At 47.2% G+C, this 14,429-nt stretch overlaps 1 protein-coding gene across 1 annotated transcript in view; it reads left to right on the forward strand.

Moving 5' to 3' along the window:
* The window catches only part of PACS1 (phosphofurin acidic cluster sorting protein 1), a 419,530-nt gene that overhangs the window by 206,318 nt on the left and 198,783 nt on the right, over positions 1–14,429 (forward strand). The window contains exon 17 of the mRNA XM_030219186.1: positions 3,600–3,710. Coding sequence (XP_030075046.1) covers positions 3,600–3,710 — 111 coding nt within the window. The remainder of the gene's footprint in view (positions 1–3,599; positions 3,711–14,429) is intronic.

Genomic DNA, 14,429 nt, shown 5'->3' on the forward strand with positions numbered 1-14,429 from the left:
CTCACTATCCAGAAACCCTATGTTCCCTGTTTGTGAGGTATCCTTGCAAGATACCTTATCCCGAACCATGCGCTTTTAAATTTGCTCCTTTAAGGAACACACACACAAAAAAACCCCACACACACAGTGGAGAAGGCAAAAATAGGTAATTGATGCAGTAAATCTTCATTGCACTTCCAGAAGACTTATAGAAGTGCAATAAAGATTTACTGGCAGCAGTTACTTCTTGCCTGGTGTGCTGTTGTGGAGGCTTGTTCTTCTGTGTTCGGTTTTCTTTTAAGGAACAACACTGATAATTCCAGTGAAACCACTCCTGGTACCATCCAACTTTATGGCTTGTCAGCTTACGAGAAAATGGAGGAAAATTCGGAGAGATAAATAGCCCCATGATAGGCTAGATAAAGAATGCTAAGTAGGAATTTGTGAAAAAAATTGGTTATGGCTGAAAACAAAGTGAGGTTATTTAATCCATAAACAAACCTTTACTGGAGATGGGAAGGTGGTAGAACTAGAGGCCATGAATTGAGTTTGAAGGGGGGCAGACTCAGGAGTAATGTCAGGAAGTATTTTTTCACGGAGAGGATGGTGGATACATGGAAATCTGTCCCGCAGGAGGTGGTGGAGATGAAACCGGTAATCGAATTCAAACATGCATGGGATAAACACAAAGGAATCCTGTTTAGAAGGAATAGATCTACGGAATCTGGATTCCTCAATGGGCATAGCACAGAATTACTTTTGGCCTCTGTTGGATGAGATACATCTAGTTGCAGTCAAGGGTCAAGATACCATTTTGATTTATCTAGAGTTGTTGGTCATGTTATGTATAGTATTAGGTGGTTGACTGTATCGAACATAAGAGATGCCCTACTGGACCAGACCAAGAGTCCTATATCCAGCAGTGCCCAGTTGGGGGTCACAAGTACCTGGCAGAGTTCCAAAATGTAAGAAGATTCCTTGTTACTTAGACCTGGGGAAAGCCACTGCTTATCCCCAGAAGTTATCTCAACAGTCTATGGACAAATGTCTCCAGGCATTTGTCCAAATTTTTCTTAAACCCAGCTATGTTAACTACTTGTACACTCTGGCCGTGAATTCCATAGCTTAACTACACATGGAGTGACAAAATATTTTCTCCTATTTGTTTTAATTGTGCTACTATGTAAATTCATGAGTTTCCCCATATCTTTGTATTTATTTTGAAAAGTAAACAGTTGATTTACTTTACCTATTCTCATTCGGGGTTTTATAGAGGTCTATCATATCTTCCCTCGGCGGTCTCTTCTCCAAGCTGAAGAGCCCTCCTTTTCTCATATGAGAGGAGTTCCATTCCCTCCATTCTCTTAATCATTTTGGTTGCCCTTCTTTGTACCTTTTCCAGGTCTACTACATTTTTTTTTTGAGAAATGATACCAGAATTGCACACAGTACTCGAGATGCAGTCTCACCATTGAGTAATACAGCGGCTTTATGACATTCTTTATTTTATTCTCTAGTCCTTTCCTAATAATTCGTAACATTGTTTATGTTTTTGGCTACCACCTCAATGACAATTAAATCCTTTTCATGATGACTTCTGGTGTGGAACCTAGCATCAAGTAGCTATAATTTGGGTGGTGGTTTTCAATTTGCATTTCTTTGCATTTGTTCACAGTAAATTTCATTTGCCATTTGGATGCCCAGTCTTCCAGCCTCTTAAGGTTGTCTTGCAATTTCACGCAGTCAGCATGTGATTTAACAATTTTGAATAGTTTTGTGTCTGTGATCATTGAATGTTAAAAAGCACCAATCACAGTATATATCCTTGTGGCACTTCACTGTGCACTTTCCTTCATTGAGAAAACTGGCAGTTTAACCCCACTCTTTTCTTTTAACCTGTTTCCAGTCCATAAGAGAACATTGCGTCCTAACCCATGGCTTAACAAGTTTCTTAGGAGTCTCTCATGAGGGACTCTGTCAAAAAAGCTTCCTCAAAATCTGGACACAGTACATCAACCAGCTCACCTTTAACCACTTATTTTTTCATGCCTTCAAAAAAATGTAGCATATTAGTGAGACAAGATTTCCCTTGGCTGAATCCATGTTGTCTCTGTCTTATTTAAACCATGTGTGTTTAATTTTGTTTTTTATATTTCTACTATTTTACCCAACACTTATATCCGACTTTCACCCATGGAACCTATTTTAAAAATTGGTGTTGCATTGGCCACCTTCTAATCTTTGGGTACTGTGGATAATTTAATGACAGGTTACAGATTTATCAATAATAGATTTGTAATTTCATTTTTTAGTTTTTTAAGTACATTGGGATGTATACTATCCATTGATTTGCTGCTCTTTAATGACATCTTCCAAGTTCACTGAGATTTTTTTTCAGTTCCTCTGTATGATATTCTAAATTGATTTGGTTATACTGGTACCCTCATGTTATCAGTAAACCAGACTATTGTTATGCTCTATATCAAGACCTACCTAATAAATATCTGAAGAGACTGCAGATTGTCTAGAATATAGACCAAATTTACTACTGGATAGGTGAACAAGATCATTTGATCCCTCTACTTATCTAGTTCCATTAGTTACCCAGTTTTATTAGAGTAATGTTTAAATTTCTGTTTTGTGTTTACAGTATTAAGTTACAGAATTCCATGTTATTTGGCTCTAATGTTATCCAATTATCTGCACATAGAACTTTGCTATTATCCCAGCAGGCTTTACTGTAGATCCCCAGCCCTTTTAAGATTTGATTGATTGCAAATAGGGTAGTTTAGATATGCAGCCCCATTGCTTTGGAACTCTTTACTGTTTGAAGTCAATTGCCTATGTCTTTGTTTAAAAAATGGTTACCCGATTCTGTTTGGTATTTCTGGAATGTTGATTGAACTTGGGGAGCAAAGAACTGGGTGATGGTGTATGAAGAAAGTTGAGGTAGTAATGTTCATGTATTTTGTTTTGTTTAAGTTTGTGTTTTAATGTTGATTTTATTATTAAACTCTTTTAATGTTTTTATTGTAAATCTGATTTGGTTTTGTAAAGATTGGGATCTCAAATTAGAATTGAACCCTTGTGCACAGATTGGAAAGGACAAGCAGTTGGATAAGACATGGAAAGGATTATGGGACATGGACTTAATGTATTAGGAGAGTGTTCTATAGAGTAGCTATCTCCTACCCACTCCACTCCCTTAAGTGACTATTCAGTTTTTCTAAAGAGTAGACCCTAAGCCTTTGGCAAGCAGAAAACTTCAGCTGGACACTCCCCTGGCCCAGCCCAGATAACTTAATGCAATGCCTACAGTACCCAATCATTGGTGTACTTAAAAGCATCCTTTCATTTTTGTATCCAAAGAGATGCTGCCTACAGCATCCATTGCTTATGTCAACTAATAATTTCTGTGAACCCCATACATGCCACTTACTTTGTGATTTCACACTTAAAAGCATAAGCCCTTCCCCAAATTACCATGGCTTAAGCAAATGAGAGAGGCACAGAAAACCTAGGTGAGCAAATGGTCTTGTGTGTTTACTGGAATACTTTCCAGAATCCTTTTTCCCCATATAGCAGTTGTGCCTAACAGTTTTGCCATTCATCCTTTGCAGGTTCCCACCCTGTCGCAAAGTACATCAGCTCTGTGGACAGCCGCTACAGCAGCATGTTCTTGGATGCTTCTTGGAGGGACCTCTTCAGTAAATCCGAGCCTCCTTCTTCAGGTAAGGACCCACCATTACCAATGTACTCCTAAACTTGTCCCCTTATTCTTGGCCAGAGTAACTAAGAAGGGTACAGTAGTATTGGACAGGGCAATTTAGAAGGACCTAAATCAATGAACCTTGTTATATTACATATATAGCATTTTATGATTACAGGCTTCATGCCCCCAAGAAGCTTCAGCTTAGCATAACAGTGAAATGACTTTGCTCTGAAGACAGGGAGCAGTAGTAAGTACATCTATAACTATCATTACTGGGTAGGCTGGATGAGTCATTTTTGTCTAGTTACCATACCTTATATAGAATCTGGTCCTTCATGCATAGCCACCATGTGATATGACTGTGGCACATGATGCAAACACTGAATGAAGAAAAGAGATATGGACTGATTATGAACTTTGATAAAACAAAAATAATGGTATTTGGTGAAAAGACAACTGTTAAGAATATTTCTATGGATGGAACTCAATTGGAGAATGTGGATAAATACACATATCTTGGTTGTAACATGATGTATGACCTAGATCATTGTTCTTCAATGCAACCTCCACCCCCAGTCATCTTTCTGATTTTTTTCCTGCCAATCTCTGCCTCTCTACCCAAGTTCACAACAGAAAGGGGGAAGTAAATGGTGGGGGAAAGCTTCATACTTGAAGGACAAGGCATTTCTCCGAGGACAAGCAGGCTGCTTGTTCTCACTGATGGGTGACGTCCACGGCAGCCCCCTCCAACCGGAAAGTTCACTAGCAAAGGCCTTTGCTAGTCCTCGCGCGCCCATGCGCACCGCGCATGCGCGGCCGTCTTCCCGCCCGAACCGGCTCGTGTTCATCAGTCTTCTTTTGTCCGCGCTCGGGACGGCCGTGTTTTGCCGCCGTTTCGTGCCCCTCAAGTTGACCCTCGCGCGTCTTCGCGATTTTCGTAAAAAAAAAAAAAAAAGAGCCCTTTTGGTCTTTGTCCCTTTCCGTGTGTCCAGTTTGTTTTCCCCGGCGTAAGTTTCCTTTCGCTTTCGGGGTAGGCCTGTTTCGTGGCCTCGGTACGGGTTTTTTTCTCTCTCCCTTATTTTTGATGCCTTCGTCGCCATCACGAATTTTGATTTCGCTGGCGTGATTTTTCCGCCCATGTCATCGAAGTCTCCCAGCGGCTTCAAGAAGTGCACCCAGTGCGCCCGGGTAATCTCGCTCACTGATAGGCACGCTTCGTGTCTTCAGTGTCTGGGAGCTGGGCACCGCCCGCAGGCCTGTAGTCTTTGTGCTCTTTTACAGAAGAGGACTCAGGTAGTGAGATTGGCCCAGTGGAACGTGTTGTTCTGGGGCTCTTCGTCGACAACAGCACCGGAGGCATCGAGTGCATCGACGTCGACAGCATCGAAGTCTTCGACCTCGGCATTGACTGCATTGACGGCATCGAGGTTTTGACCCTCTGCATCGTCGGTACCGAGACATCGGAAGGCTGCGTCGGTGGTACCGGGACCTCCGCTGTTGCTGATGTCGTCAGACGGTGGTGCTTCGACTGGAGTGCAGGTGAGGGCTGTCCATTCCCCTGCTGGTGGCGGTGAGCCTTCGGGTGGGTCTCCTCCTGCCCTGAGGGCTCCTGCGGTACAGCCCCCCTGAGACCAGCCTTCTTCGGCCTCGGCCCCGAGGAAGCGACGGCTGGATTCTACGTCCTCCTCGTCGGTACCGGGAAGCTCTGGTGACATGCTTCGTTTGAAGAAATCAAAGAAGCATCGACACCGGTCTCCTTCCCGCGTCGGTACCGAGAGCTCTGGGTCGCCGAGGGAGTCGGCACCCAGTAGGCATCGGCACCGAGAGGATCGCTCACCCTCTGTTCAGGAGGTGTCGATGCGCTCCACCTTGGACAGGCCGGAACCGCCTCCACGCCCAGAACAGACTCTGACCTCAACGCCTGCATCGGCTTCCATATCTTTCTCCACAGCCGCTCTGCACGAGAGTCTCCGGGCCGTTCTCCCAGAGATCCTGGGAGACCCGTTGCGCCCTTCCCCTCCGGTACCAGGGGTGCTTGCGCCACCGGTACCGTCGAGCGAGGCGCCAGCTGGCCCTTTGCCCGGGGTGAGGTCTCCGACATCGGTACCGCTTGCGGTACCAGTGGCCGCCGCCTCCCAGGAAGACTCCCCAACAACGTCAGTGGAGGGAGCTTCGCCGGTGCTGACGAGGGAGTCTACCTCTCGACGCTCCCACCGTGGTCGTGTTTCCACGGAGTTGAGTCGGGCACGGCTTCAGACACAGGTTCACGAACTTGTGTCTGATACCGATGGTGAGGCCTCGTGGGAGGAGGAGGAGGACATCAGATATTTCTCTGACGAGGAGTCTGATGGCCTTCCTTCTGATCCCACTCCCTCCCCTGAAAGGCAGCTTTCTCCTCCCGAGAGTCTGTCTTTCGCGGCCTTTGTCCGGGAGATGTCTACGGCCATCCCCTTCCCGGTGGTTGTGGAGGATGAGCCCAGGGCTGAAATGTTTGAGCTCTTGGACTATCCTTCTCCACCTAAGGAAGCGTCCACAGTACCCATGCATCATGTCCTAAAAAAGATATTGCTGGCGAACTGGACCAAGCTTTTAACTAATCCCCACATTCCCAAGAAGATCGAGTCCCAGTACCGGATCCATGGGGACCCAGAGCTGATGCGCACTCAGTTGCCTCACGACTCTGGGGTGGTGGATCTGGCCCTAAAGAAGGCTAAGAGTTCTAGGGAACATGCTTCGGTGCCCCCGGGCAAGGACTCTAGAACCTTAGACTCCTTTGGGTGGAAGGCCTACCATTCTTCAATGCTCGTGGCCAAGATTCAGTCCTACCAGCTCTACACGAGCATTCACGTGCGGAACAATGTGCGGCAGTTGGCGGGCTTGGTGGACAAGCTCCCTTCTGAGCAAGCCAAGCCGTTTCAGAAGGTGGTCAGGCAGCTGAAGGCGTGCAGAAAATTCCTGGCCAGAGGGGTATATGATACCTTTGATGTTGCGTCCAGGGCTGCTGCTCAAGGTGATGCGCAGACTCTCATGGCTGCGTGCCTCCGACCTGGAGAATAGAATCCAGCAGCGGATTGCGGACTCCCCTTGCCGAGCGGACAACATTTTTGGAGAAAAAGTCGAACAGGTGGTAGAGCAGCTCCACCAGCAGGATAACGCTTTTGACAAATTCTCCCGCCGGCAGCCTTCAGCATCTACCTCTTCAGGTAGACGTTTTTATGGGGGAAGGAGGACTGTTCCCTACTCTTCTGGTAAGCGTAGGTACAGTCCTTCCTCTCGACAGCCTGCGGCCCAAGCTAAGCCCCAGCGCACGCGCTCTCGTCAGCAGCGTGCACCTCAGCAAGGCCCCACAGCTCCCCAGCAGAAGCAGGGGGCGAGCTTTTGACTGGCTCCAGAAGAGCATAGCCTATGTCAAAGTGTCTGTGCCGGGCGATCTGCCGGTCGGGGGGAGGTTGAAAGTTTTTCACCAAAGGTGGCCTCTCATAACCTCCGACCAGTGGGTCCTCCAAATAGTCCAGCAAGGATACACCCTCAATTTGGCCTCGAAACCTCCAAATTGCCCACCGGGAGCTCAATCCTTCAGCTTCCAGCACAAGCAGGTACTTGCAGAGGAACTCTCCGCCCTTCTCAGCGCCAATGCAGTCGAGCCCGTGCCATCTGGGCAAGAAGGGCTGGGATTCTATTCCAGGTACTTCCTTGTGGAAAAGAAAACAGGGGGGATGCGTCCCATCCTAGACCTAAGGGCCCTGAACAAATATCTGGTCAAGAAAAAGTTCAGGATGCTTTCCCTGGGCACCCTTCTTCCCATGATTCAGCAAAACGATTGGCTATGCTCTCTGGACTTAAAGGATGCTTATACACACATCTCGATACTGCCAGCCCACAGACAGTATCTTCGATTTCGTCTGGGATCACGTCACTTCCAGTACTGTGTGCTACCCTTTGGGCTCGCCTCTGTGCCCAGATTGTTCACAAAGTGCCTAGCTGTGGTAGCAGCAGCGCTTCGCAGGCTCGGAGTGCACGTGTTCCCTTATCTCGGCGATTGGCTGGTGAAGAACACATCCGAGGCAGGAGCTCTACAGTCCATGCAGATGACTATTCGCCTCCTGGAGCTACTGGGGTTTGTGATAAATTATCCAAAGTCCCACCTTCTCCCAGTACAGAGCCTCGAATTCATAGGAGCTCTGCTGGATTCTCGGACGGCTCGGGCCTATCTCCCAGAGACGAGGGCCAACAATCTGCTGTCCCTTGTCTCCCGGGTATGAGAAGATCACAGCTCGGCAGATGTTGAGATTGCTTGGCCACATGGCCTCCACAGTCCATGTGACTCCCATGGCACGCCTTCACATGCGATCTGCTCAATGGACCCTAGCTTCCCAGTGGTTTCAGGCTGCTGGGGATCTAGAGGACGTGATCCACCTGTCCACGAGTTTTCTCGAATCCCTGTATTGGTGGACAATTTGGACCAATTTGACTCTGGGACGCCCCTTCCAAATTCCTCAGCCACAAAAGGTGCTGACTACGGATGCGTCTCTCCTGGGGTGGGGAGCTCATGTCGATGGACTTCACACCCAAGGAAGCTGGTCCCTCCAGGAACGCGATCTGCAGATCAATCTCCTGGAGTTACGAGCGATCTGGAACACTCTGAAGGCTTTCAGAGATCGGCTGTCCCATCAAATTATCCAAATTCAGACAGACAACCAGGTTGCCATGTATTACATCAACAAGCAGGGGGGGCACCGGATCTCGCCCCCTGTGTCAGGAAGCCGTCAGCATATGGCTCTGGGCTCGCCGTTACGGCATGTGGCTCCAAGCCACATATCTGGCAGGCGTAAACAACAGTCTGGCCGACAGGTTGAGCAGGATTATGCAACCTCACGAGTGGTCGCTCAACTCCAGAGTGGTGCGCCAGATTTTCCAAGTGTGGGGCACCCCCTTGGTAGATCTCTTCGCATCTCGAGCCAACCACAAGGTCCCTCAGTTCTGTTCCAGACTTCAGGCCCACGGTCGACTGGCATCGGATGCCTTCCTCCTGCACTCCCATACCTCTGGTGGGGAAGACTTTGTTGAAACTCAAGCAAGACCGGGGCACCATGATTCTGATTGCTCCCTTTTGGCCGCGTCAGATCTGGTTCCCTCTTCTTCTGGAGTTGTCCTCCGAAGAACCCTGGAGATTGGAGTGTTTTCCGACCCTCATCACACAGGACGAAGGGGCGCTTCTGCATCCCAACCTCCGGTCTCTGGCTCTCACGGCCTGGATGTTGAGAGCGTAGACTTTTCCTCTTTGGGTCTGTCGGAGGGTGCTTCCAGAAAAGATTCCACTAAGAGGAGTTACTTCTTTCTATGGAGGAGGTTTGCCTTCTGGTGTGACAGCAAGGCCCTAGATCCTTGCTCCTGTCCTACACAGACCCTGCTTGAATACCTTCTGCACTTGTCTGAGTCTGGTCTCAAGACCAACTCTGTAAGGGTTCACCTTAGCGCAATCAGTTCATACCATTACCGTGTGGAAGGTAAGCCGATCTCAGGACAGCCTTTAGTTGTTCGCTTCATGAGAGGTTTGTTTTTGTCAAAGCCCCCTGTCAAACCTCCTACAGTGTCATGGGATCTCAGTGTCGTTCTCACCCAGCTGATGAAACCTCCTTTTGAGCCACTGAACTCCTGCCATCTGAAGTACTTGACCTGGAAGGTCATTTTCTTGGTGGCAGTTACTTCAGCTCGTAGAGTCAGTGAGCTTCAGGCCCTGGTAGCCCAGGCCCCTTACACCAAATTTCATCATAACAGAGTAGTCCTCCGCACTCACCCTAAGTTCTTGCCGAAGGTAGTGTCGGAGTTCCATCTGAACCAGTCAGTTGTCTTGCCAACATTCTTTCCCCGTCCTCCTTCCTGCCCTGCTGAACGTCAGCTGCACACATTGGACTGCAAGAGAGCATTGGCCTTCTATCTGGAGTGGACACAGCCCAACAGACAGTCCGCCCAATTGTTTGTTTCTTTTGATCCCAACAGGAGGGGAGTGGCTGTGGGGAAACGCACCATATCCAATTGGCTAGCAGATTGCATTTCCTTCACTTACGCCCAGGCTGGGCTGGTTCTTGAGGGTCATGTCACGGCTCACAATGTCAGAGCCATGGCTGCGTCAGTGGCCCACTTGAAGTCAGCCAGTATTGAAGAGATTTGCAAAGCTGCGATGTGGTCATCTGTCCACACATTCACATCTCATTACTGCCTGCAGCAGGATACCCGACGCGACAGTCGGTTCGGGCAGTCAGTGCTTCAGAATCTGTTCGGGGTTTAGAATCCAACTCCACCCACTAGGCCCATGTTTTATTCTGTTCCAGGCTACACTCTCAGTTAGTTGGATAAGTTGTTAGGTCAATCTCAGTTATGTCCTCGCCGTTGCGAGGCCCAATTGACCATGTTTGTTGTTTTGAGTGAGCCTGGGGGCTAGGGATACCCCATCAGTGAGAACAAGCAGCCTGCTTGTCCTCGGAGAAAGCGAATGCTACATACCTGTAGAAGGTATTCTCCGAGGACAGCAGGCTGATTGTTCTCACAAACCCGCCCGCCTCCCCTTTGGAGTTGTGTCTTCCCTTGTCTTTGTCTTGCTACATACGGGACTGATGAACACGAGCCGGTTCGGGCGGGAAGACGGCCGCGCATGGGCGCGCGAGAACTAGCAAAGGCCTTTGCTAGTGAAGTTTCCGGTTGGAGGGGGCTGCCGTGGACGTCACCCATCAGTGAGAACAATCAGCCTGCTGTCCTCGGAGAATACCTTCTACAGGTATGTAGCATTCGCTTTCTCAGTAGATGACTGCATTAGTTTGTCACTTAGCAACAGCAAGAAAGTACTTTCTGACCTGCAGCCTATTCATTTAATGGATGGAGGTATTGCTCCCCCTCCCCTGAGTACCCCGTGAACCAAATCGCTTCAAACTACACAACAACCTCGGCAACTGCAGGTGGAGTCTGCATGCCGGGTTTAGTGGCCATAGCTCTTTGTGGGCCGGAGGTGTTTAGACAAAGTTACAAATACACACGTCTGCTTTATATATATTTATAGATGGGGAGGTGATCCTTAAATGTTCACAGGTTGTAATGATTTTAATTATACAAACAACAAAAAAGCAAGAAGAGACAGTAAAATCCGACCTAGACAAAGAATTACATTTTTTGTGCGATAACGATGCTTTGATGTATTGCATGATGATTATAAGAAAAATGTTGATTGGTTTAGCAAGGAACTTAAGAGTATATTTGAGAAATGTAAATGTGATGAGGTAGACTACAAACAGGGCATGATATGTCCATGGTATAATAACAATTTTGCTCCTAGACAGTCCAGGAACCAGGGCCAGATTAACAAGATTTACAACAATATTGCAAAACATCCAAAAATAAGTATTACAAGACCAAAAATAGAGCCAACAAAGAGGGTCAGAGGGTAGCCATCCTCCAACAGGTTTTTCAATTAGGAAAGCTGTGGAAGAAAAACTTCATAGCAGATAGCCCTCTACCACAAAAAGAGAGAGATCTTTTTCAGTAGAAAGGAAGAGGGAGAGGTAAAAGTTACGAACGTGGAAATAGCAAGCTATTCCCAAAGGAAATTGTATTCAAATGAGCTACTCGGTAGGGGAAAGCGCTAGCACATACATACAGTAGCCACTGAAGAGCCTGCACTGCTACATGGCTTCTATTTACACCAGTTTTACAAGCCAGAAACAGACGAGTGATCTGTTTTGCTACCATATGTTTGTCACATGTGGTATAACAGATCACTTGTCTGTTTCTGACGTGTATGAAAGCTGTGTAACAGATCTGTGCCAAGGGACACTCCATCTCCTCCAGCGATGATATCGGCAGTGGGGGAATTGCAGCCAGATTGCTCCGCTGGTTGTGGAGGGATTCCTTGGTTAGGGCTATGGTATGACTGCTCTGGAGATGCTGGACAGGACATGCCAAGGGAGGATTAGAAGACAATTGTGTCCACTGAAATTTCATCTACAAGCGGCTGCGGAACCAGGAAAGGAAGGAAATGGAGAGAAATCCTCTCCATCTTGGGTGTACCTCACAGGCCATTCTCACCCAGAAAGCAGGCTTCCTCTGCTACTCTTTTTATGCTGGACCTGTACAATGCCATGACAAATGAGGAGGACGGAGGAGCTGTGGTACATGAGCTCACAGAGGGAGAGAGTCAAGAGCTTCAGCGCAGGTGTCCCACAGTTGCCAATAGCTGTTCCGCAAAGCGTAGCTCTAGCCTCCAATGATGCTGTGCAGCAGACTGCCCCTCTGAGAAGCTAGTGCTACGGCTTTCTCCATGTCCTGCCGCTCACCTTCCACCCCAGCCTCCACGATGTTGCTGTGCAGCAAACTTCTCCACTGAGAAGCTACTGTCAATGCTACTAGCTGCTCCAGACTTCCCATAAAATTTCTTTTGGTAAAGGCAGGCGGACCTTTCTATGCATCGCTTGTAAATGGCTGTGCATACCTTGGAATGCACATTTGAATACTGATCAGCACATTTAAATGCATTAGCATACCATTCCCGTTGTCTGCTGCTTTAAGCGGAAAACAGCCCACAGAACCCATATGTATCTCCTGTTGAATAACATACTTGCTAAACATAGAACAGACTACCGGTGGAGGTGGTTGAGATGAACTGTATCTGAATTTAAGAAAGCTTAGGACGAGCACCTGGAGAGGAGAAGATAAGTGGATGGGCACACAGGATGGGCCTTCATACATTTCAAATTCTTGCTGACCTCCTTCCAGTCTGCTCTTTTACTTGCCAAACAGGACTGTTACATCCAGTTGACAAATTCTCTTGGCGCAAACCCTTGACGTCTCTTTGCCACAAGGAACTCTCTCCTCAAAGTGCCTTCACCTCCAACTCCCCCTTCACTTTCTCCACAGATTCTGGCTGAGTTCTTTCATGATAAGGTTCACAAGATTAAACTTGAATTCTCAACCAGGTCACCTCCAGCTCTCCTTCCCTTAGTCCATTCTCTCAACCCTTCAACCCCTGCCTCCTTTTCTTCCTTTTCTTCCTTTTCTGAAATCACTGAAGAGGAAACTACAAATCTTATTTCCTCCTTGAAACTAACTACCTGTTCCTCTGATCCTATTCCCACCCATCTACTTAACACTATCTCCTACTATCATCCCTTTTATCTGTCATATCCTCAATCTTTCACTGTCCACTGCGACTGTTCCTGATGCCTTCAAACATTCCGTAGTCACACCACTCCTTAAAAAATCTTCATTGGACCCTACCTGTCCTTCCAACTATCGCCCCATCTCCCTCCTTCCTTTCCTATCCAAGATACTTGAACGTTCACCGCCGTTGCCTTGACTTTCTTTCATCTCAAGCTATTCTTGATCCACTTCAATCTGGCTTTCGCCCCCTTCATTCAACTGAAACAGCGCTTGCTAAAGTCTCCTGTGATCTGTTCCTGGCCAGATCCAAAGGTCTCTATTCTATCCTCATCCTTCTCGACCTATCTGCTGCTTTTGATCACAGCCTACTCCTTGATACGCTGTCCTCACTTGGATTTCAGGGCTCTGTTCTTTCCTGGTTTTTTCTTATCTCTCCCAGCGTACCTTTAGTGTATACTCTAGTGGATCCTCCTCTACTTCTAGCCCACTGTCAACTGAGACCTCTTCTTTTCTCCATCTATACTTCTTCCCTTGGTACTTTGATCTCATCCCATGGTTTTCAGTATCATCTTTATTCTGATGACTCCCAGATCTACCTCTCCACACCAGAAATCTCAGCCGAAATCCAGGCCAAAGTATCAGCCTGCCTGGATGTCTCAGCGCCATCTGAAACTAAACATGACCAAGACTGAGCTTCTCATCTTTCCCCCTAAACCAACCTCTTCTCCTCCCCCATTCTCTGTTTCTGTGGATAACAATCTCATCTTTCCTGTCACATCAGCTTGTAACCTTGGGGTCATCTTCTACTCCTCCTTCTTTTCTCTGCACCTATTCAGCAGACTGCTAAAACCTGTCGTTTCTTTCTCTATAATATCAGCAAAATTCGCCCTTTCCTTTCTGAGCACACTATCAGAACCCTTATCCACGCTCTTATCACCTCTCGCTTAGACTATTGCAACTTGCTTCTCACAGGTCTCCCACTTAGCCATCTCTGTCCTCTTTAATCTGTTCAAAATTCTGCTGCACGACTAATATTCCGCCAGTGTCGTTATGCTCATATTAGCCCTCTCCTCAAGTCACTTCACTGGCTTCCTATCCATTTCCGCATACAGTTCAAACTCCTCTTATTGACCTATAAGTGCATTCACTCTTTAGCTCCTCAGTATCTCTCCACTCTCATCTCTCCCTACATTCCTCCCCGGGAACTCCGTTCACTGGGTAAATATCTCTTATCTGCACCCTTCTCCTCCACTGCTAACTCCAGACTCCGTTCCTTTTATCTTGCTGCACCATATGCCTGGAATAGACTTCCTGAGCTGGTACGTCAAGCTCCATCTCTGACAGTCTTCAAATCTAAGCTAAAAGCCCACCTTTTGATGCAGCTTTTAACTCTTAACCCTTATTCACTTGTTCATAACCCTTATTTTATCATCCTCACTTTAATATTCCCTTATCTCTTGTTTGTCCTGTTTGTCCTAATTAGATTGTAAGCTCTGTCGAGCAGGGACTGTCTCTTCATGTTCAAGTGTACAGCGCTGCGTACGTCTAGTAGCGCTTTAGAAATAAGTAGTAGTAGTAATTTGCTATGTTA

This window comes from Microcaecilia unicolor, chromosome 11 (assembly GCF_901765095.1).
Source record: "Microcaecilia unicolor chromosome 11, aMicUni1.1, whole genome shotgun sequence".
NCBI lineage: Eukaryota > Metazoa > Chordata > Amphibia > Gymnophiona > Siphonopidae > Microcaecilia > Microcaecilia unicolor.